This window comes from Polistes fuscatus, unplaced genomic scaffold (assembly GCF_010416935.1).
Source record: "Polistes fuscatus isolate 324 unplaced genomic scaffold, CU_Pfus_HIC Scaffold1, whole genome shotgun sequence".
Lineage (NCBI taxonomy): Eukaryota > Metazoa > Arthropoda > Insecta > Hymenoptera > Vespidae > Polistes > Polistes fuscatus.
In genome coordinates, this window is record NW_025112997.1 from 15382891 (window position 1) to 15406679 (window position 23789).

General features: G+C 31.0%; 1 protein-coding gene across 1 annotated transcript in view; it reads right to left on the reverse strand.

Annotated features, from left to right (window-relative positions):
* The window catches only part of LOC122522183 (collagen alpha-1(XVIII) chain), a 200575-nt gene that overhangs the window by 31974 nt on the left and 144812 nt on the right, over positions 1-23789 (reverse strand). Inside the window, 1 exon segment of the mRNA XM_043643021.1 lies at positions 6-77. Within this exon segment, the coding sequence (XP_043498956.1) occupies positions 6-77 (72 nt within the window).

Below are 23789 nucleotides of genomic sequence, written 5' to 3' on the forward strand. Positions count from 1 at the left end.
CTTACGTCAAATTCAGCTGTGCACTTCACCAGATCCGGTGGATGTCCAGAGTAGAGTTTTAGAGATTGTAGTAGACCCTTTAAATAGATGATTAGAAAATAATAAAAAATAACCCGTAAAATCGGATTCATCATTTTAACTGTCTTTTTTTTTTTTGTTCACGAGTCTCGTTATTTCCTTTTCTTTTAGAAATTGTTCGAAGTTATACAAACGAATGCCGGTAGCTGTATATTCGGTTCTCACGAGTCATCAATTTTCAAGCTGTAAAAGTTAAAGGTTCCAATGAATGAAAACGAACGAACGAACGAAAGAAAAAATAAAAATCTTCGTGCGTTGATTTTGCGCTCGAGCGGTGCTCGATTGTCGCTTAATTGTTTTCCTTTAACCAAGTCGATCAATCATTCACTATCATTCAATTTTCCGTTTCGCTATCGAACTCCTTTTAACGAGAGAAACGAAAAGAGAAAAGTTCACGTGTGCTGGTAGTCGTGTCTTTCGATGCTAGTTCACAATGGAGAGGATCGATTCCGTCGTTATGTATCGTAGGTGATATGCATAAGTCTAATTTTTATTTAATTACCGTAATTAAACGAAACGTTAGTTGAAACTTCAAGCTCGTTAAATACGTATAATTTTATTTTCGGATCGCGAAAAAGATAAATAAAATAATAGTCCTGATCAATTTCGCGAATATCTTTGAAATATTTTCTTTTTTGCAAAGTAAGAGGAAAAAAAAGAAAATAAATTTTTTTCTTCGTCCTTATAGATGAATATTCATTATATTACAATATTGAAGAGAAAAAAATTGATTTATCCCTAATGCGAGTCAACATTCTTGTCTCTTTATTTTTCGAAAAAAGAACAAAAAAATAGCGAAAAAATATAACGAAAAGGGGAATATAAAAAAGGAAGGAATAGAAGTAGAAGAAACGGGCATGTGCCAGAACGGGGCATCGATCATTCTGAAAGTGTTCGTGGGATCGATCGATCTTCCCAAATGGCCCGCAGAAACGTGCTTTACGGTGCATTTTACAGTTTTCTCTTGATGCAAGCGTTTCCGTGGGTCGTCCGCTTCCATGTTAGTAACTGGTCGTACCAATGCGCGCGCATACGAATCTTTTACTCGGTTGTTGTTGTTGTTGTTGTTGTTGTGTGGTAGTAACATAGTATAGCCGTGATTTTTTTCACCCGGAAAACTCGCTTGCTACGGATTCGTACAACTGAAAAGTTGTTCTCGTTCGTCCCGGGTAAATCTGTTTCCCGTTGCAGTCGTTATTTTACAAGCAAAGTATACATTCAGAGAAAGAGTATGAGAGAAAGAGAGAGAGAGAGAGAGAGAGAGAGAGAGAAAGAGAGAATGAAAGAATGAAAGTATAAGTACTACTTGTATTCAGATTAATTAAAGTATCGCATAGTACCGTGCGAAATCTTGATGACGTCGACTAGCTCGACATATATTTGTTTTATATGTTTTATTTTTTATTCTTCTTCCATTTTTTTTGTAATTCTCCGTTTGCATACTGTCCTTTTTTTATTTTCTCGTTAATCAGAGACATCTTTAATATCTTAATATCTTAATTAAAGAGTATCTATTTGTTTGAATATTTTATTAATCTTCACTTCAAATGAACAGCCTAACCACGTTAGATTCCTAATTCTAGATCACTAAAGTTCAAGTAACGTGGGCAGAATGGATGGGTGATCCGTGTGAAAAAAAAAAACAAAAACCGTGTGTTGTTTATTGCAGAGAGACGATAAAAAAACGCAACATCTTTGGTAGTATTGGATACGCGTGAAAAAGATTTGTAGAAAAGTGACTCGTACACTTAAAAAGGAAAATAAAAAGACACAATTAATTTTCACTTTATGGGGTTCTTAATTTTGTTGTATGGAAAAAATACTGAACATCTTTATCATTTTTGTAACGTATTATCCATAAGAAAGAACGTTGATTCGATATCGTGGACAATGGTAATCGGATGTTTGTAATTCTAACCACAGATTATGTAAACTCCATGATCGATCGACGTATTCTCATCATTTATAAGCAATATCAAATTGAAACGAATGAATAATTTTTTGATATCGCTTTTCCGTTATATTTTCCACCATATACCGGTTTTCGAAAAGTTTTTGAAAAGATCCTATATCTATTAAAAAGGAAAACATTAAGACGTGAATATTTATGCCACAAATTTTGTACTTCATATTACTGTATAATAAAATTATGGTATATCTTATTTAGAAGATATAAAGAAATTTTAAAATGTTTTAACATTTTACGAGACGTAATTATTCTATGAATAGTCCACTTTCATTTTGACATTCTAATTAAAGTTATTGTACAATATTACGAATTAATTAAAATATATATATATATAAAGTTAAATCGAATCGCTGTAGAAAAAAATGCTCACTGAATTATGAAACAAGAATTAAGTTACAGGATCAATTACAATCGAGCCGAAAATACACGACGAATAGATTTAGATTCAGTCATCTTTACGACGATCGTTCGGTTAGAGATGACTGCGGATGACTGTCTTATAATACGTTAGCCGGATTGGAAGTCAAGGGCTATAAAATATAGATGCGTGAGAAGAGAGGGGAGTATTCGCCTTGTGGGTCCTATGTCTGCTCGTCCAGGTCAATCTTAAACGTGTTTCGTCTAAGTATTCTTGTGTGCGTGCTGCAAGGTCTTATTCACAAACGAAAATCATCCGTCATGTTTTTTTTATCGCAATGCACGCTCTATCAAGTCCGACATATGTCATCTTCGGATACTTTAAAATTCTTTCTTTTTTCTCTTCCTTTCTTTTCTTTTTTAATTATTTTTTATGCTCAGGAAGAAAGGATTATAATTTATGAAAAATGTCGTAGTGATAAGCGATAAGCCGCATTTGTTTGAAAGTTTAATCCAACTTTCAATGTTCCTATTCTTCCTATCCCTTTTTTGCCCCTTTTAACAGTAGAGCTTTCTTTCGCTTCGTTATAAGACGACCTCGCTATTGTTTCGTTCGTGCAAAAACAGAAGGTAGGAAAGAAGATTTTAGCAAAGCTAGACAAATTTATTCTCTCGCGTAGATAAAACGAATGAAATCGAGAAAGCCATGAAAATAAAGGAACCAGTTTAATTTTCGTAGCATTATTAGAGCACGAGAAATAGTCGGAGTGGTTCGTTCGGAAATATGCGAGTGAGTTTCTGCGTACTATGAGTTTTCTCTTGACATAAGGTCTTTGAATCTGGAACGAACGACTTGATCAAATATTTACAAGTATTTTCGCCGCATATAAACTTTCTATCCTGATCGAGCTTTATATATAGATCCTCTTTTTCGTACAGCTGGCCACTTCAAAGACCTACTACTAGCAAACGAGCAGGCTGGCAGTCACTCGGTTGGCGAGGAACCTTGAAAATTTTCATTGTAAGACAAATCTACTAGCTTTTCCTTCGAAAGCACTTTGTATAAAACCATATATAAATCACGTCTCTTGAATTTGAAAACAAAGTAACCGTAAAAAGACTCTCAAGCTTTTGTGTATGAGATTTTGACGTGTATATATATGGTGACTCAAATAAAATGTTACGAATTGTTTTCTTCAAAGTTAATGAAGAGCTATCTATATAAAAAAATATTAATACCATTTTCCATTTATTACAAAATTAAGAAGCCTTGTTTTTCTCTCCACAAAATGTCTAGTGCGTGAAAAGATTAGCCTACCCATCTTGTACTGTTCAATTACTACGAACATAAAGTGGTTATTTTCATCAGTTTCTAAGAAAATACCTTATAACAGTTTATTTGTACAACTATATATACATATCTATGCATATAAATATTTCGGCTTTCTAAATAATTATCTTCATAATTCAATGAAACGGTCTGACGTTACTCACGAGTACTACGTGGTTTAACACGTGCCATCCAGGCAGTTACGACATCACGACCTCTTTTATGTGCCATTCCGTCGGACTAATTATATCATACATTTTCCTACTGTCCCGGTACTTAAAAGTCGCCCAATGATTACGAGATATATTCTCAAGGGAACGTTACCCTTTACGACTCTTTGCTACCGCGATAAATATCCTAATTTATCTGAAATCTTATCTTGCTTTTATTTCAATAATTTTCTTCTTATTAGCGATAATAGAAATAATGCATAATTGGGATTTAGATCAATATTTTCGTATTTAGTAGAAATAATGAATTAATGAGAAGAATTCTTTACAAGTGTTATTTAGTGAATGAGGAAAAGGAAGAAAAAAGGAAAGAAATTAGATTACGGAAAGCAAAGTATTAATGCTTCTTCCGTTAACCTGTGCAATTGCTACATGTAATTCCTGGCTGCATCCCGGAGATATAGCATCGTGTGCTCGACCCCGTAAACGCATAATTTTACAGCAAACGAATGGCGCCTCTTAATGGATTTGCATTGTTCTGACAGCATCGCAACGCAAACAAAAGCTCTCCCTCTCACTCTTTCTTTCTTCTATTTTTTTCTCTTTTCTCTTTCTTTCGTTCTCTATACTAGATGCCGTTTTTCTTGTTTCTCTTCTCCACCTCATTCAGCATCTCTTTATATTTTGGAAATGCAACCAAACGGGTGACATCAATGTGAAATTAGTTTTGTCAGTGATTATCAGAAACACCTTTAGAGGTAGTAATGTTTATTTTGGTCTTAACAGATCTTTTCTTTTCTTTTCTTTTTTCTACAAAATAAAAATAAAAATTGTAGAAAAAATTTAAAAGTTTATAAGTTTATAATATTTATATTTATGTATGAATTCATTGCGTTATACTTGGAATAAAATATCGAAAAATAATTACGGAAACCAAAGATGATAGATCTAATTGAATCTTTATTCTGCTTAATCAAGTGTTCGATCTTCTTATCATTTGTTGATATCTCGATATTCATGGAATGTCGAAGAATAAGTCCAAAAGAAAATTAACGAGTGAGAAAAGTTTTCGAATAACGACATTCGTCTGTATATCAGGATGGTTCTTTCACTAGCACAGATTTCTCGATAGGATCACGTCCTGTCCTACATTTCTTTCGTTGCTAGGAGGCATCTTTCTTGAAGTTTTCAAGTCTCTGAGAGTTTATTTCGCTCGAAATTAATTTTATTGCCGTTGGCATTCTTGTGCATAAGGAAGAAGGAAAGAAAAATTAGATATGCTATGACTTGCAGAAAATCTCTTTGAAGCGTCTTTTTCCGTTCTGAAATTTCATACTTAACCAGTCGCAATAGTTGAGTCAATAGGAAATCAAGAAAAAAAACAATTGAAAACAAGAAAAATTGTTTTATTTTTTTATTTTTTAAACGAATTTACATATTTTTCTAGTATATTATTATTTTATTTAAAATTAATATCTAAATAATATATTGAATAAAAATTGTAGAAAAATTTGGTATTTTTGTATGGATAGACAAAGGATTACAAAGAACAAAGGGCAAAGGTAAAGCGGATATATCACAACAAATGTTGAAAATAGTGATCGTTATCGCGAATTCTTTTGACTGTTCACACGAGGAATGTATGTCCTCTTCGAAGTGCGAAACCATGTCAAGCTGTGCTTTAAACGACGTAAAATTCTCTCTTGCGTGACACCGTCCAATTACAAAGGAAAACAGGGCGGATTAGCAGCGTTTTTTTATTCTCTCTCTCGTTCCTTTTTTCTTCATATTGCTAGCCATACATAGTACGAATAGTAACCCTCTTTGCAACCCTTTCTCACAAGCGTTCCACAGGTTCCCATAATTTCTCTTCACACGAAATTCTACAAAAACAATGCAACAGGCGCCGATATTATTTTAACGTTCACAACACGTTTTTCTTCTTTAGCAAAAACTCGAGACTTTGGTCATCGTCCAACTTCTGTAACCTTCCATTATCGAAAGTGGAAACTTTTCTGCAAACAACTAACGAATGAAAACAATTTCATTTTCTCGAGCTCATTTCTTTTAATATATTCTTTGTTATAAATTTTCTAAAAGCATTAAGTCGGATCGATTGATCAAATTGCATGTTTGCTATCGACTATGAATATGAGATTCTGATATATTGATAAAATAAATATTACGTTAGATAGAAGAAATTTTTGTTCTTCAAATACGGTCACTTTCTGATATTTTTTCTTTTTTTTGAAATTAAATTTAAAAACATACGTCAAATATTTAAGTAAGAGTAATTTGTAAATTCATCATATATATTTTCAATGTTTCTGTTAGAGTAGTACGATTTATTTTTATCTTTTTCATCAAATCTCTTGAGAGTTTTTACGTATTCTAAAATAAGTATCGACCAATTTTTAATGAGTAGAAACGAAGTAATTAGCATAATAATGTATAAATAATCAAGCTTATTCGGCTTTGATATTTTAAGAGAATAACCAAGTTTTAATAAATTAATAATTTATAATTAATATAATTAGTACTATGTTATAGGAGAAAAAATATTCATTACATTATATCTCATAGGAGCCATACTTAATAAAGATATCGAATTGTTATTTCCATTGACTGTAAAAAATATGCAAAATTACCAAATCGATACAGATTTCGTTATTTAAATACTACTTTAAAACTGCAGATAAAGGACGCGTGTAATTTGATAATTATAATTCTTCCAGCGATAAGTATATTAAAAAATTCGCAAACCCCTTTGTGTTCGGATTATTCGCGTCATATTATTTCCATAACATTATATCATAAAAATCTGCATTATCCGGGGATTAAATTAAATATTTAGGAAGCAAATAAAATGTAATAAATAATATTCGACAAAACGGAGAACCAATATGGTAATGGATTATAATATAATTATTTTTGAATTTAAAACATGGAATTACTGTTTAAGCATTTCGAAAAACATTTTATATGCAAGATGATTAAGAAGAAGAAATGCAACAGCTTCGAGTTCTCACGAATCTCAGAACGGTATTGGGTCAACGAATTTCGCGAATCGTTTTCACACGTAGAATGGTTTATTGTTAAACTCTCATACAAAATTCTCCGTAAAAATTCAAATTTTCGAAGAAGTTGGAAATTGTACGAAAGACGACGTATGCTTTTAACACGTGATCGAAGAATATGATCGAGTTTGTCAGTGTGTGTGTATATATGTTTGCTATGGTCTTCTAGAATGTTACGTGGAAAACGGTCCAGTAGAGATTTTTACATTTCCTCTATCCTAAATACATTTCTTTATTCTGCGGAAACTACTGTCTAATGGCAATGTAATGGCGATGTCGTGTAGATACGAGTGACTTTAAAGCTACAATAGAACGTATTCTAAAAGGTGGTTAAAGATATCGAGCTGAATTTCGTTTTCAGATTTTTTCAGACTGAATGGCTAGAGTATATGTATTTTCTTTTTAAAAATGAACAGGAAGATAATAGCTCTTTCACAAAACTAGCCACGTTCGTAGATTTTTATATTAACGTTTTTTCGGTAAACTGAAAAAAAAAGTTGAAGAGTGTAAAGTTCTTCAAAAGTTTTTTATATATTGAATCGTACGTACGTATTATAAGTAGGGCAAATCGATTTCACGAGAGACGTCGATTTTATGAAATATCTGGATTTAAAACTGATTATCTATTTTCTTATCTAAATTGAGCAAAGCATCAGACTATTGAAATGATTGCAGATAAAAATAAACGCAAAGATTTCGTATAATTTTTATTAGAATTTTAAAATGATGATTTTGGTTTTACATATTAATAACGAACAGGTTATACAGAATTTATGAATAGAAAATAATTGAAATCTAGTATATATGAAAAACTATATGAAAATAGTTTACCCAAAAGAAAAAGTAAAAAAAAAGAAAATGAAAAAGAAATCCTAACCTTTTTTCTCAAGGAATTAGACAAATTTGATTAATTTTTATAAATCAGATTAAATGAAAGACTATCTGTACTATCGCGATAAAATATGCTATTAGATGTTGATTTATTTGGGTGATAGAACGTTTTCTTCCCTTATAGATTAATATCAAAAGACTGCTTTTATAGCACTACTTTCTAATTAGCGTTCTGCATCTCGATTTGTGTGCGTATATGCATATCCATGATTTACCTTTCCGGTACACCAATGATTGACCGAGAAGCTGTAATCTTGTTCGAGTATCCCTAAGCTTAAATATATTCCGGAAACATCTTGCAGGATTTACGCACATTCAGTATATCACTGAATGCATGATATAATTAACGAGCTACAATTTGAGTCGGTTATTAAAATTCATTTGATTTATTTTGTCGTGCTCCACACACAGTTCATATTTAATTTTATGTTATAGTTAATACTTTTGTATTTTTATTTTTAGTAAAGACAGACGACACACATGTATATATATATTAATTTAAAAGTTAAATATTTAATTTGAAGTAATGATATTAATAAAAAGTAAGTTGAGAATGAAATTAAAAAATGCATATTTTATAAGATAAAACGAACGAATAGAAGTATAATATTATAGTAAAGATAAGATTAATAAGCGTCGACGAGTAGTCGAAAAGAAGAGTGAAAGGATGAAAAAGAAGAGAAGGGGTTGAATCGTTTTCGTTTCGGGAAGAACGTTATCAATGTCTCTTTATGTTTCCTTCCATGGTCCAGCCAATTCTCTTTGGCTCTTAGAATTCACTGGATTTTCTCATTTGAGAGGTAAGAAGGGTAAGAGGAGGAAAAGAAGAACGCAGCACGTTATTCGCTGGAACAATAGTCCTGGCTCATCCAGAAGATGTGAAAAGTATTGTCGTTTCGTCAGAGAAAAAAGGGTAGTATTAGAGTGTTCTGGAAAGTCAATGCTCAGTAGTTCTAATTAACGAGAACGCATAGCCCATAACACAAAGGCGGTAAAAGAAGAAAATGAAAAAGCATTCGGTAGCGATTCGTATCGACTGGATTCGAAATAAAGTTAGTCCACTCAGTCATTCTCTTACTCTTTCTCTTTTTCTTTCTTTGTCATTTTCTATCTTTTTATATCACATATAAACACACTAGCTATCTAGCACTCCTTATTCCTTTTCGATTTGGTCCCACTTCTTTTCGACCTTTCCTTCATCTTCGAATTGTATTCTTCTTTCAGCAAGCAAACCGTGCGCCCTTCGTCCCTTTCAATCGTCTCCGACCTCTATTTACCCACTTTTCTTTCCAAGTGCCAGCACCAGCTACCGGAAAGCTCTCGTCGACGCTGATAATGAGAACCGGTTTCTACTTTTCATCGATCGATGCTGATACCATTTCCAGTTTCACGATTCTAAAGAAGGTAATGAGCTTGCAGAAGCCATCGGCATTTTTCCCTCCCACTCTCTTTCACACTTCTCCCACTATCGCCCAAAACTCCTTCCACTCCTTCCTACTCTTCTCTTTCACGCTTTAGAAACGCGACAATCCGTTCGAGGATCACCAGCTTCTTCTCTTTTTCATTTATTCTCTTACTTTTTTTTTCCTCATTTTTCTTTTTTCCTTTCTCCCTTTCTTTTTCCTTTCTAAAACCTCAGATCGATCATCGACTTTTTGATGCTCCAACGATATTGGGTACTTATTTACTGTTAGTGCGAGGCATGGGTAGTTTCATCCTTTTACCTTTCAGTGGATATATTTGTCCGGTACAAATCGTCTTACTAGCTTGAAAAGAGGCAATCATGGCAATTGTGCTTGCCGATCACTTGTAAACCGTCCAATCGATTTATCATCATTTTTACCGAAGGATTATTGCTATCGGTTTTATTTATCTTTTATTCGTGAATTTTTCTCGATTAAATATTTTTTTTCATATCTTTAAAAAATAAACACGGTCCTGGATGCATGATAAATATGCATTAATTATTCGTCTATAATGTATGTAAATAATAAATAAGAGATTGAAATATACATACCTATGAAAATATTGATTCAAATAAAGTAAATATAGTCAAGGTAAGAAAAAACAGCTCGTTAGATGAGCATTACTGTAAACATCTTGACCGAGGTAAGTTTGCCTTGTTTTAGTTTGCACACTGTAATCCGGTAGTCAGTTGGTAGGACACCAAAGTGTAAGGACCTTCAGTAAACATCAGGACCTCGTTACTACAGTCTCGTTACTACAGCTTGTGCTGTCTGTCCGGATCTAAGTCTTGTTTCATTAATGTTTCTCCTCTCTAATATCTTCATTAATTTAATATAACTCTCTTGTCACGCTCAAATGAAAGATGTTATCAAGATTTCGCTTCGTTAAGAATTTCATTGAACAGAAAATAATAATTCTTAAATGCAACTGTTTTCGTTTTCTGTTTTATTCAGTTTAACGACCAATGTTCCCATATTGTGCAACTTGAAACGTTTCAAATGAATAATTATATTGTATTATTTTATTACCGTTCTCGTCTTTGTTAAATGATCATTAAATGAAGCAGCTTTTAATGAACTCGTTTTACATCGTGTAATAAATCTTAATAGATGGTAAAATTTATCACTAACCATAGATATGGTTACAGCTTGCGGAAAATACGAAACCGCTTTCGTAGCACATCGCCAGGGTGACAAAGTTATCGTAGTCCTGTAAGTGGCTGGAATCGTACCTTCGTTTCGTTACGAATGGCCGCGGGTTCTCTGTTCTAGATGTTTCAACGATAACAGGTGATTTGTGCGTCCTTTCTCTCTCTCTCTTTATCTCGCGAATTTTCCCATCCTTTAGAAAACTTATCACTTTACACTCGTTCGGAAATTTATCGACTATATCACCTCACTACAAATCTATAAAATATTATTAAAAAACATATTGTATTCGAGTCAATATTTATATATGTTTAAAAAAAAAGCGACACCTATCACCGCATTTTTATTTAAATTTTTTTTAATTAGCATGTAAAATTAAAAATCAACATAAGATTCTCGCGTTTGTAGAAAGATACTTTCATATTCGTTTAAATATTTTAAATTTATTTTCTCCTACGTCAAGATCCAACAGGTATTTTCCTTTCGTTTAAATAAAAGATATTATTGAATTATATTTAAGAAAATCCTTATAATTTTAATGATAAGATTGTTTGTTGAACGCTTATTAAAATTTATGCTCATAAAATATATCGTATTTGAAATTCGCTAATGATAAGCTTCAACTTAAAAAAAATTGAAGTAGCTCTTGGAATGGAACAGAAAGAATATAATAGAAACTCTTTTGAAGTACCATAAGATATTTGAAGATCTTTTACTTTTATTTTGCTTATCTACATAGTCATTTCTTTTTTTCTTTTTTCTATCAAGTGTCTTGTTACTTATCGTTCTCTTTGTTTTGTAACCTTTCTCTTTCTCTCTCTTGGTAATAAAATTAATTGCAACAGTTTAGCTTCCATATTTCTGAATATTTACTTTAGATATATTTATTTATTGTATTTCATCCACTGGGTTCGTATATATAGGAGAGTTTAAAACAATATTTATCCAATAATTTGATTTTTTAAATTTTATTTGCTCGCAAATATTTTTAAGATTACCTAATTGTAAACTTGAATTTGCGATACCGTTTCAATAAATATTTGTTTATTATCGATTCTCTTATATAAGGTTTTCAATACGTAACATAACGTTTGGGAGAAAATTCGACATTACTTACGATATAATTTTTGATTGTAGTCACAAGTTAACACAATACACGTAACACTGTACAAATTCACAGTTAATAATCTGAGTGTCTTTTTTGGTGCATTTACAAAATTACTTTACTATTTTATAAATTCTTATAAGAAACGGTATATATTAAATATCAGCTATTATTATCGTATCTTAACTTTTGCATGTTATCCAAATAATGTTTAATGCTTTCTCAAGTTCTGATATTAAAGAAGAAGAAGAAGAAGAAAAAGAAGGAAAAGAAGGAAAAGAAAATAAGAGAAATACACTGTCATAAAACAGTTCAAAGCCGAACTTGACACGAGACTTATTTAATGTTGGATAAATTCCGTCGCGACGCTCGATCCAAACTGTATTTCTGAGTTTAGGCATTAAGACTTCAACGAAGAAGTAAATCCAACAGCGACGCCTCTCTCATCGCGAAAAAAAAGAAGAAAATAATACACCGAAGAAATAGAGAGGAAAAGAGAGAGAGAGAGAGAGAAAGAAAGGGGAGTAGGAATGAAAAAAGATGCAGAAGGAGGCATCTTCGTGTTATGACAGTAAAAAAAAAGATGAGTTGTATCGGAGATGTCGAGAGGGTGACTGGGGTAGAAAAGGGATAGCTTAGTCCGGATATTTGCTTGCTGAGGAGCAGGTTATGCCCGCGGGTATTTAACTTTATGCATTCGAGCTCTTCTTCAAACTTAGGTTTCTTCTCTTTTTTTCTCCTCCCCCTCCCCTGCTTTTCTTCTACATCCTCTTATTCGTCGACTTTGCCTCTCTAAGATTCTTCTTGAAAATACTTCGATCCTTTTCTTTCCTTAGAAGATCCCACGGGGTTTATATTAAACTTCGATTTTACGCGAACGTAATCGTAAAAATAAAGGTAGGTTCGTAAACCGCTGAGTAAAGACACCATTTCTTTACTCTTTCTCTCTCTCTTTCTGTCTCTCATTACTTCAATTATAGTATCATTGAATTGATAGATTCTTCTTTAGGTCAATTGTTTCAAACTTTTATTAACTCCGTTTAACTCTGTTTCCTATTTTAGCGCTATCACTTTTATTAGTAATTATTCTATCGATCATAATCTTTTATCCATTTCTTATCCTGAATATTCACGGTTTTTTTTATACGTATATGTACAATGTGGTAAAACTTAAAAACCGATCGCTCTTCTTATTCTCATTATTATAAGGGCTCATATCGTAGTATTCACCCATAGTGTTAATGTGTTTGTATGTGTGTGTATAAGTTATAAGAACGTAAGAAAAATGTTTCAAATTGATGAACGACATTAGGTTTGCTGAGGTAACAAACAAGAGGTTCTAGGTGGTTCCTGTATGTAAGGCGATCTTATTGTTAAACCAGGAAATGGATAGAGAATAAATTTTCTCATAATATGTATAAGGGTGGGAAGGATGATAACGAAAGAACAGATGAAAATAGAAAAACATGAGTACTTGAAAGAGAAAAAAAGGGGAGTCTTTGTTGGGATATAATTATGTACGCATTCTTTTAAAATAAATTTGAGATCATACTCGGATCATACAACATTAGTCAGTTAGTTCAAGTAAATCTCTTCTTTATAAATTACTCAGTGTAAGGTTATGAACTACGGTCATTTTTAAAAATGGCCGTAAAATTCTTATTAGAAGCAAAATATTAATCAGTTAGAACTATTTTTACAATATAACGTTATTCGTTATCGTAGTTAGTAGTTAGTTTCTTTTATTTGCTTCTTTATTAAAAAATCAATGATGTTTCAATTAAAAGAACGTAATAATTATAGATAATTATATATTTTAACAAATAATCTTTTTCTGTAACAAGTTGGAAGTTTGTCTCAATCGTTAAGTGTGATTGTAGTGGAAAGCAGATAGAGAGGAAATCATTATTGGTAAAAAAATATGAGTATACCAATTTTAACTCCTCGTTATTAAAATTTATTTCAGCGATGCGAAAAGGGAGAGATTAATTGGTAGCTTTGTTTATTGTTTGTTATTTCCATTGATTATGGCTACTGATTCGTTATAGAATTTTTTATCTTTTATAACGGACATCGTATAATTAATTAATGGAGTCATTTTTTTCTTCTTGTAAATCAATATGTTTTGTTTTGTATGTATAAAATTAAAATTGTTTATTTGAAATTAACAATATTTATGTAGAAACTAATTCAATGATATAATATTATATTTACCTTTTAAATGTTGAATATTGTTCAACGGAATGCGCCTAGCGGTTACGATCGTTGGGGATGGAATATTTTTTTGCTAATGTGAACTATGTTGATTGAATAAGAAAAAAAGGAAAAAAGTCTCACACCACACACACACAAGTGCGAGGGAGGTCAAAGCATTGATAAACGCATATATATACGTTCTTAGTACAAATAGATAGCTTTCGTTGGATGTATATATGTATATATCAAATATATTTTTGACAATATAAAAAAAATATATTTTCCAAAATATAATTAAAAATATATAAATTATATAGTAAAAAATATTAAAATAATATCCCCGATATAAAAATTACATATATATTTAATCTCCTCTCTAAGTTATGTTACTTCATTATGAGTAAAATAAAGTAATTTATGAATCTATTTTTTTCAATCATCTCTAGAATTCATAAATATTTATTCTTAATTTATAGACACATTTTTCTTTTCCCTAAGTTAGACCTGAAGCGCTCTAAATGGTTAGACACTTAATGACGAACAAACTTCCTATCCCGAGTGTGTTGAGTTCGACTGCTCGATTGGGGTCAAAGATAGTTTGGTGAGTATGTTAACCGAGTCCGAGTTGAAACGATTCGACAGAGAAAGAGGAAGAGAGAGAGAGAGAGAGAGAAAGCAAGAGCGGTTTTAGTATCATATTCAGAAACGTATAAGTAATCCTACACCATCGTACTTATTATACTACTCGAAAATCTATTGATTTTTCAATAGCCCAACGAATTCAGTCGATATTCAAATTTTTCTTTTGCTTTTGTTCTGTGATATAATCATTGCTAAACAATATGATAAAAATAAACGTTGAATTTGAAAAATATCGATAACAAAGTTGTGGAAATTCATATTTTGAAGGAAAATTCTGGAAAGTTGAAAATCGGAAGAACGATTCAACTTTTCTGTCTCTTGTCGTTTACGAAAAACTTTTAAATTAAATTCCGATAATACTTCTTCGATAAAACAATTTTTCTAACTTATTATAAAGAAGATATATAATTTCATTATTAGAAATAACAATCCTTTTATTGATGTCGAATTGACCAGCATATTTTCAATTTAATTTTTCGTTTCTGCACAATAATTCGATCGATTTATTTCAGAAGGGGAGAGAAAAAGAGAAAGAGAAATAGCAAATAAATATCAAAAAAACGGTAGAGTAGGGATCCGATCGCTATTCTCATGGAGAAGAACACGTGTTGTTATATGATGACGTCAGTCTTTTTAATCGTTAATCATTTGTCGATACATTGGGTTGAACAAGCACGAAAATTAGTCTAGGAATAATGATCGATTTACGCACTTTCCTAAAAATGTTGACCAATTATCGTATCAAATGATATCTAATGTTTGTAATTCCGTTTTTTTTTTAATTAGTCATCCTGACATTTTTTTTCTTAAAATTTCGTACGTTCAGAATAATGTATATTTAAAATTCATATAATTTATAAAAGAATAAATATAAGATTATAAATTTAATTAAACATTAAAAGACCCATAAAGTTTAGATTTCATATTTTCTACTATTCAATTTTTATTGATAAAATTATTTTTAAATATCGTTGGAAATAATGTCTTTATAATTAATAAATTAATTTAATATAAGAATAATTGAGAACGGATATTCTTTTGATAGAATCGACGGATTTCTATTAAAAATACTTCCTAAAGATTTAATTGTACAATTGGAAATCAATTATGGAGATTGATTCTCCGGAAATGTATGATTTAATTATGTTTTCCAAGTTTTTTCTCAATGTAGACATAATTCGATAATTTCTCTTATGCATATTATTTTTCAAGAAAGTATTACTCTATACGAGTAAATATAATAATAATAATCATCATTATAATACGACATACTATATTTTCGCAGCCAATAAATTTTTCTTCATACTTTTAATCAATCCAGTAAAAATGAAATAGTCATTTTTTAATAAAAAAAATTTGGAATTTTTATTTCGAGTAATTTAACAAAATAATTTGACACTTGATGGTATTGTTGCTTCTCCTTGAACATACTCTCGTCGATATCGCAAATTGTTCTCTTCGTATTTTTGTCCATGCGTATATTTTTTATTCGCAATTTTTTAACTTTTTCCTTTCCAGTGATCCCCTCTGGTTTTTGAACCACGATAAAACATAACGTCACGCAGTAAATTAAAGCGGAGACAGCATCGACGGTGATGACGTTTAGACGTGACGACGAGAGGTTATGTACGTATAAAATGTACCGAGCAAAAGTAGATATTGGGTGAAAGGAGTATTGACCCAGTCCATGTTTATATATATATGTAAGATTCGTAAAAAAAATTAAGCCGCTGGACTGATTGGACCGGGACTGGAACCACAGATCTTTCGCTTTCCGGGCGACTGCCCTTATCCATTGAACTATCCAGGGCCCACCGTCTAATCTCTTCATGAATGCTTATTTTAGTATTTAGCATGGAAGACACTACTCCTCTGCAACAATTTTCAACCCCGAATGTTCTGTCATTTTTAAACTCTTTTTGAACTATTTTTTCCACGTCGTCCCACGTCGTACTTATTTCTTCTTTTATGTCTTTACGTCGTTACGTTGTTACGTTGTTACGTCATATTCTGAACGCGCTACTGGGCGCTTAAAGGCCTCTTGCCTAGTTCTACGTCTGTTCAACGTCGCTACTCTATCGCCTAATCTCTTTTTGATAGATCTTCAATGAATTATTTTTCTCGCACATTTGCATGGCTTGATTTGGACGAATGTGTTTTGTGTGAAAGATTACGACAAAAGACACGACGAATAACAAAGAAATAATTATGACGATATCTTTGTTAAGAATTACGACGTTTAAAGTAACATAAAACACTACGAGTATTAATTATTAATTTACACGATTATAGATACTTACGATTTTATCCTATTTCATTATACCTTATTAAACTTTTGAATAAACATTATTAAACAATATTAAATAAATAAATAAATTGGAATTAAATTAATACATTATAAATCTTACATATTTATGTCTATATGTATGTATTTATAGGTATTTGATAGAGATAGAAGCATTCGTATGCTTCCATGGTTGACTTCCGTTTAAATTGCACTTGCTAGCAAACGTCACTTAAACTCGCAAGCACATTGATTTACTTTATCAACTTTGTAATTAATTCGTATTTCTATTTAATGTACCGACAAAATTACTCGGCGTTTGACATCGTCTTGTTGGCTTTACATTTATACACTTTTTAATAGTTTTTCTATTTTTAAATACGACGTTTAAAGATATTACTTATAACTTCATCCTCCATTGATTTTTATTTATATTGATTGAAATAATTACTTTAAGAAGATATAATCAGTGATTCAATTTTGAATAAGTATTTTTGATTTTTTTAGAGTCGATTGTTATAATTGTATTATTTCAATAATTCTTTTATCTTATTATTTTTTTTTTCGTCGTGAACGAATAATTAAAATCTCGTAGAGATGAAATTAAACGATATTTTGAGTTTTTGGAAATTTTTGCTGACTGAAATGAGATCATCGTAATATTTGGACGCTATTAATATACAATTTATTAACTAACGTAATAACAATATCAAGAGAATTTTGGTATCAGCTAAAACAAAAAGAGCAATAAATTTGTCTTTATACTGTTCTCAAATTTTATATACAGAGAATATCTAGAAAGGTTGGGACCAAACATATACTAAGGTCAAATAGATGAAAAAAGTTTATATAGTCACACAAAAGGTCATCTGACTTAATGCCTCTGGACTTCTATTTATGAGGTCACATAAAAAAGTTGTTTTATAAAAATACAATTGAAACAGAAGATGAACTTTGGGAACGTATTCAAAATGTATTTACTATTATTTTCAGTACAGTTAGAACATCTGAAAGAATTCGGCAATCACTAATTCGTCGAATGGAAGCTTGCATTCTGATAGAAGAAAGAATTTTCGAATATCTCTTTGACCATGATAAAATATAAATATCTATCAAAGCATATATCTTTTCAATAAAGCATTTTCGGACATAAGTTTATATGAACTTTTTTCATCTATTTGACTTTAGTAATATTTTGTATAATTTTGATCTTAACTTTTTGGACACCTTTTATATATTATACATTTTTCGAAGAAGAAATTTATTCCGATGAAGTATCTAAATGCAAATGTAAAAATTTTTTGTTTCCTAACTTTCCTTTTAACCTTCTTCCTCTCTTTTATTTATTTTTTTTTCCAGTCCAAATGATGATATAAGGAAATCCTACAATTTCTGTTTATATTTTGCGCAATTTATCTTGTAGATTGAGGTATTTAATTTACTTCTGAAGAATATCTCTACCGCAACGTTCGTGAAGTATTCTAAACGTAATACGGTCGCGAATAAAGTTGATTGACATTGAGCTTCAAGACAAATTGTGAAGAAAAATAACGTGGAAGAATTGGCTCGAATAAGAAAAGATGTACGAGATGTATCGTATATTGATAAATACATTCGCATATATTATAAATATGTGCGCTTAACTGAATTAACTTATACCGTGAATGTAATTATTTAAATATATAAATACAAGTATAAATTTACATTAGTGAACCAGAAAAAAGGATAGAAACAACGTTAGGGATTTTATGTTCGAAAAAGTTGTACAAATATAAGTACAAATAAATGCAAAGTACACATTATACATATATATATATATATATATATATATATATATATACATGAGTCTCTCGTTCGATTCGTGCGTGCTTGGAATCGTACTTGGAATAGGTAATTTGCTATTCTCTCTTTCTCTTGCTTGTATATCGACAAAATTTGCCATTAGCTTCGTTACATGCTACCGACATACAATTTTCGGCAGTAGTGCCTAACGCGCTGTAAAATACGTATTCAACTCAGCGTTTCGGAAACGAAATTGTTTTGTCCTCGTAAACAACAACTACTACTAATACTACTATTACTATTACTACTATCTATCCTTCTTTCGATGGAGAAAATACGCTTTTGATGTTGGCATACAACTTGAGAGAAAGAGAGAGAGAGAGAGAAAGTACTTACGAGTTTGCAAAATACGATAGAATTTCATAAATGCATGATACATACAAACGATTAACAGTTGTTCGAATTAAAGTTTTACTACGAATTAAATCGAATATATATTTTAGATCAAATTGCAATACTCAAAATTTTATTGAAACCACTTGAAGAATATATTATCTCATATCATCGTTACTTTTTTATATGAATTATGACAAATTTTATACATAGATATATAAACACATGTATAATAGTAAGTAAATTTAATTGATTTTTATCATAACTGTATTTAATACATATAAATCGATATAAAATACTGGCTTATAAGAAAAAAGAATCTTTTGAAACTGGCATAACGAGGTAGCAAAGAATGTATCAAAGTAATACGAATTGGCACGAAAATCAATTTCGGTTAGTATTTGTGATATAATATGTATCATGACGATGAAATAAAAAGAAAAAAATATTTCTTTTGCTCTTTGAAAAAATAATAACGATTTTCTTTCGTATTTAAGGTCAAATTTAATTAGTATATCAGTATGAATAGTTAATAACTTAATGCTTCGTAAACAAGAACGGTGTTATAGTCGAGAAACGTGTTAGTGTACGACGATTTATGGCGCTAATAATACAAAGACGTCAGTTAGACTTGTAACGCGTTAAATAAAACGTCTTGCTCCATAAATTTCGTGAAAACTTTTGAAGTATTGAGAAATCCGTGTAAGAGATGTAAGCTATCTTGTTAAAGTTTTATTCGTTTGTTTGTAAAAAAAGTAGTTATATGGGTAAATACATACTTAAATCTTTTTTTACGTATCGTTATAAGTACTATACATATATATATATTTCTATCGGTCAATTATAGATCATTTTAAAAGTCAAGTGAACGAACTTTGCCGTTTCCATCGAACTTCGTGATAAACTTTTCCTTTGCGAATACAATTCGTAAGTTCGAGGTGACGCAGGTAAAAGTCGAGATTGATCGTGAAGAATGACGAGAACGAAGACTGTTTCTCCTAAACCTTTCAATTCTTCGTGGTCTTTCGTCGTGTCAAATTACTTATTCAAGGCGTATTTCGGTCACGTAAACGTATATTTTTGTATGCTTTTTTTTTAAAAGAAAAAGAAAAAAAATGAAATATCGAGTGGGTACATGTCGATCTCTCGTAACGTCACATTTAATTTAATTTTCAAAAGCTTTCGTCAAAGGAAATCGCGTTTTAATGCTAGCGTAGATGAAATTTTATTCCAATTCATTTTGTTTTATTTACGAAATCAATAAAATCAAACGACTACAATAAAATGTTTTATTATTATTCTATATCAAAGTAAAACAAAATTATTGTTTGTATTTTTACGTTCTGCTGACGTTTATTTCTTTTATTCCACATTTAACATTTTCCTCGATAATGGTTGGAAACCTCAAGATCTACTTAACACACTATCGGCGGGTAACATCATGAGCTTGACTCACACGTATAGCGGGCGAAAATTAATGAAGTATGAAAAAAATGCACTTTTTAGAAAATATGTAATAAATTCACATCTAATCTCATTCTAATCTCTCTTCGTAGTAGAAGAAATTTCTTTTTAAATTTAAAATCAACTAAATTCATAAGTGGTGATATTATTATTTAATAGTGTAAGATTCAAAGAAAGATTGCTTTTTGTTGTGTATTCGAATAAAGTTTTATAGTTTAATATGAGTCTATGGTGTACATGTGTATGTGTGTGAGCGATAAGAGAACGAGAGAACGTTCCGATTTGGGCGTCTTTGAATGACACAATGTCTGGTTAGGTAAAAGGCAAACAAAAGAGGACAAAAACATAAGTGCTTGAAAGAAAATAAGAGGTTAGTACTCGCTGGGAGGTAATCCCGTACGCATCGTGTTAAATTAATTAAAGATCATATTTTAGAACTTTAGTTAGTGTTTTTAAGAAACTGCTCCTTTACAATAGAAATTAAATCCCATGTAAAATCTCAGCATATAATGGATTAAGAGTAGTAAAAAGAATAGAAGTTAGGAAAAGTAATTAAAATAAGTGAGTCAGTAAAAAATACATTCCGTATTTGTCAGTCATAAATTAATTAAAAAGTCTATCATTAGTTATGAAATCTGTATTTTGCATTTTGTAAAAACAAACAAGTCCGAATTAAAAATCAGTGTATCTAATAGAAATTCATGCTTGTTAAAATTATTTGTTGACAAGAGCTTTACGGTATGACGCAAAGCTGATCATCTTCTTTTTTACCACAGGACGTAACACACAATATTGATTATAAATAACATTTAATTAGAATAAAATAAAATTCTTAGAGAGAAGGGGATCGAAATTTGATAGCTTTTAAGGGTGAAAAATAAAAGTTACTACTTTGCTATATTGATAAATAGACTTCTAATAAATTTATTTAGGACGAAATATTTGAGCTAATATTAAATTCAAAGAGTTAAATAATTATTCTTTGGTATTTGATTTTAAAAGCATTTTTAAAGATTTCGAGTTATTATAGGTTAATATTTAATATTACTCGTTTAATATTCGTCGTGAATTTAAGGAAATCTTTATTGTTTTCTTATACTTAAAACGTTTTTCCACGCGCTCGAAAGTTTTAATTGCTATTTAAAAAATTGCACGCAAGAAAGAAGCTCGTTTAACACTCAGGCTTTACAGTATTTTTAAAATGAACACGTTTCCAACGTATCTACTTCTATCCCCATTGAATTACTACTCGGTTTTACTTCGCTATGCAGTTTCTCCTTCGCATTTTCATAAGATAGATATTTTCTTAGCAAGTAAAGTTCGTTTAAATATTCAAATATACATTTATATGTATTTCTTTTCATTTTATCTATGTGGCAGAGATCGAAACATTTACGATCGATTATCGAAATAGCAACGTATATAGACAATCTTCTATCGAAATTCATGGTCGGTAAAAAACGGTTGTTTGAACCAAAAGATACTTGGTTGATAGTCTCGTTATCTTTCAGCGAATAGTTTTTGATACCGCAACTTACTTTTCATCCGGAAAATTAGTTAAATTTACGACAAGCACGATAATGTTTTTTTTTTTTTATAAAAGCTCTTAAAACTTCCGATATGCAGAACGAGCGTTTAAAGGTTCAGTATTTCCCCTTTTGTTCTATGTCCTGCAGAAATGAAAAAGTTCGTTTAACGATCTTCTGTCAGCGTACTGAAAATAGGGGAATGAACATGTTTCGAACTCGGTTATCGGTTACTTTGCTATCGTTTATACCAGTTATTATCGACTATACAGTATACATAGTACGCACGTGTGCATGTGTGTACACACGATAGTGAATTATCATTTTTCTTTTTTTTTTCCCTAGGGAATGTTGATCGAAATTGCTCATGGGAAATGAGAATGCTAACCTTTTCCTGCTAATCTATCAGTAATTTATATTTTAATGATAAGAAAAAAAAGCAGTTTAGTTAGCAGTTTCAGGGCTTACTACTCGGTCATTAGATCGCAATCGTGCGATCATAACTTTATCGAAAAAGCGTGCAGTAAATGAGAATCGTAGGCCTTCCGGAGATAAATTCATCTATAATTTATGTAAAAACGGATAAGCAAATAGTTAAATTTCCTCGAGGAAACAATTTTTCTTAGCGAACCTTGATTAAGCTTAGACTTTACGAGCTGTCATTAAGTAGTAATTTACTTTGATTCGATTTAACTAAATGTGATACAATAAAGAATTTGAAACGTAAATAAATCGAGTTGTGATAGGTCAGAATATGAACGTATTTTTTGTTTGTATGCAATTTTTTATTTATATGCGTATTTATATACTTGTGTGTGTACATAGCCGTTGTTCATAAGTCGTATTGAGGTCGAGCAATATTTTATATATCGACTTTCTGTGTGTATCACAAAATATTAAAATATTTTTAGGTCGAAGAATCGGACAATATTTGATATGTTTTCGCGTTCGGGAAAGTACACAAAGAGAAAGAAAAAGAGAAAGAATGAAACGAAAATTATATTCCACGGTGAGAGTTTTTTGGCTTCGGAAACGTAGTTACGCGTTTAAAATTCGTTTTCAAGTATTGATTGACGAAAGGAAAGGCTAGTCACAGAAAAAAATGCAATAACGTTTTCATTGTTTGTTACTAAAACGTTTTTACCAAACTGGCACACGGAAAACGTTTATTTTCCTTTTTATTATTTAGTAATTCTTATCTTTTTTTTTTTTAGAATAAAAGATAGAAAGAAAGGTAATAAAAAAGATGAAACTATAGAACAAAAAGTATTTAAGCCGATATAAGCGTAAATATATGCATATACACGTATATAACGTAATCGGTTTTATAGACATTAGTATCGATGGTGCATATAAAGCACTCGCGTGCTTTCAGACATCTCGGAAAGCGAGAGAGAGAGAGAGAGAGAGAGAGAGAGAGAGAGAGAAAATCAACGGCTACAAATCTAGTAGTTCTGACAACTCACTGACGGCTGCTTACCGTTTGCTTAGTGACGGCCGGTTATAGTTTTGGCCGAGTGCTTCGTCGATCGTGAACCCGCGCACCCTCGAGCTAACGAGCTGTTTCAACTTTGAACGTGTTGAAAGCTTCCTTCTCTTCATTCATCTATCTTTATCTCTCTCTCTCTCTCTCTCTTCCTTTCTGCTAAACGCAATCCCTCAAAATACCCCTTGCTTTTCTACTTATCCGAACACGAACATCCCTCTTTTCTTTTAAACATTTTCTTTTTATTTTACAAAATTAAAATCTAATCGAACTTGTCGAAGATATTTGTTTTTATTTTTGACTGTGCATATTATGTAAATTTCGTGGAAATTTTAAATATCGGAGATTAAAGTTCTTCTACTCGATTTTCTATTCTCCCTTTATTTCTGTGGTCGTTCCATAGTCGAAGTAAAATTAAACGTGG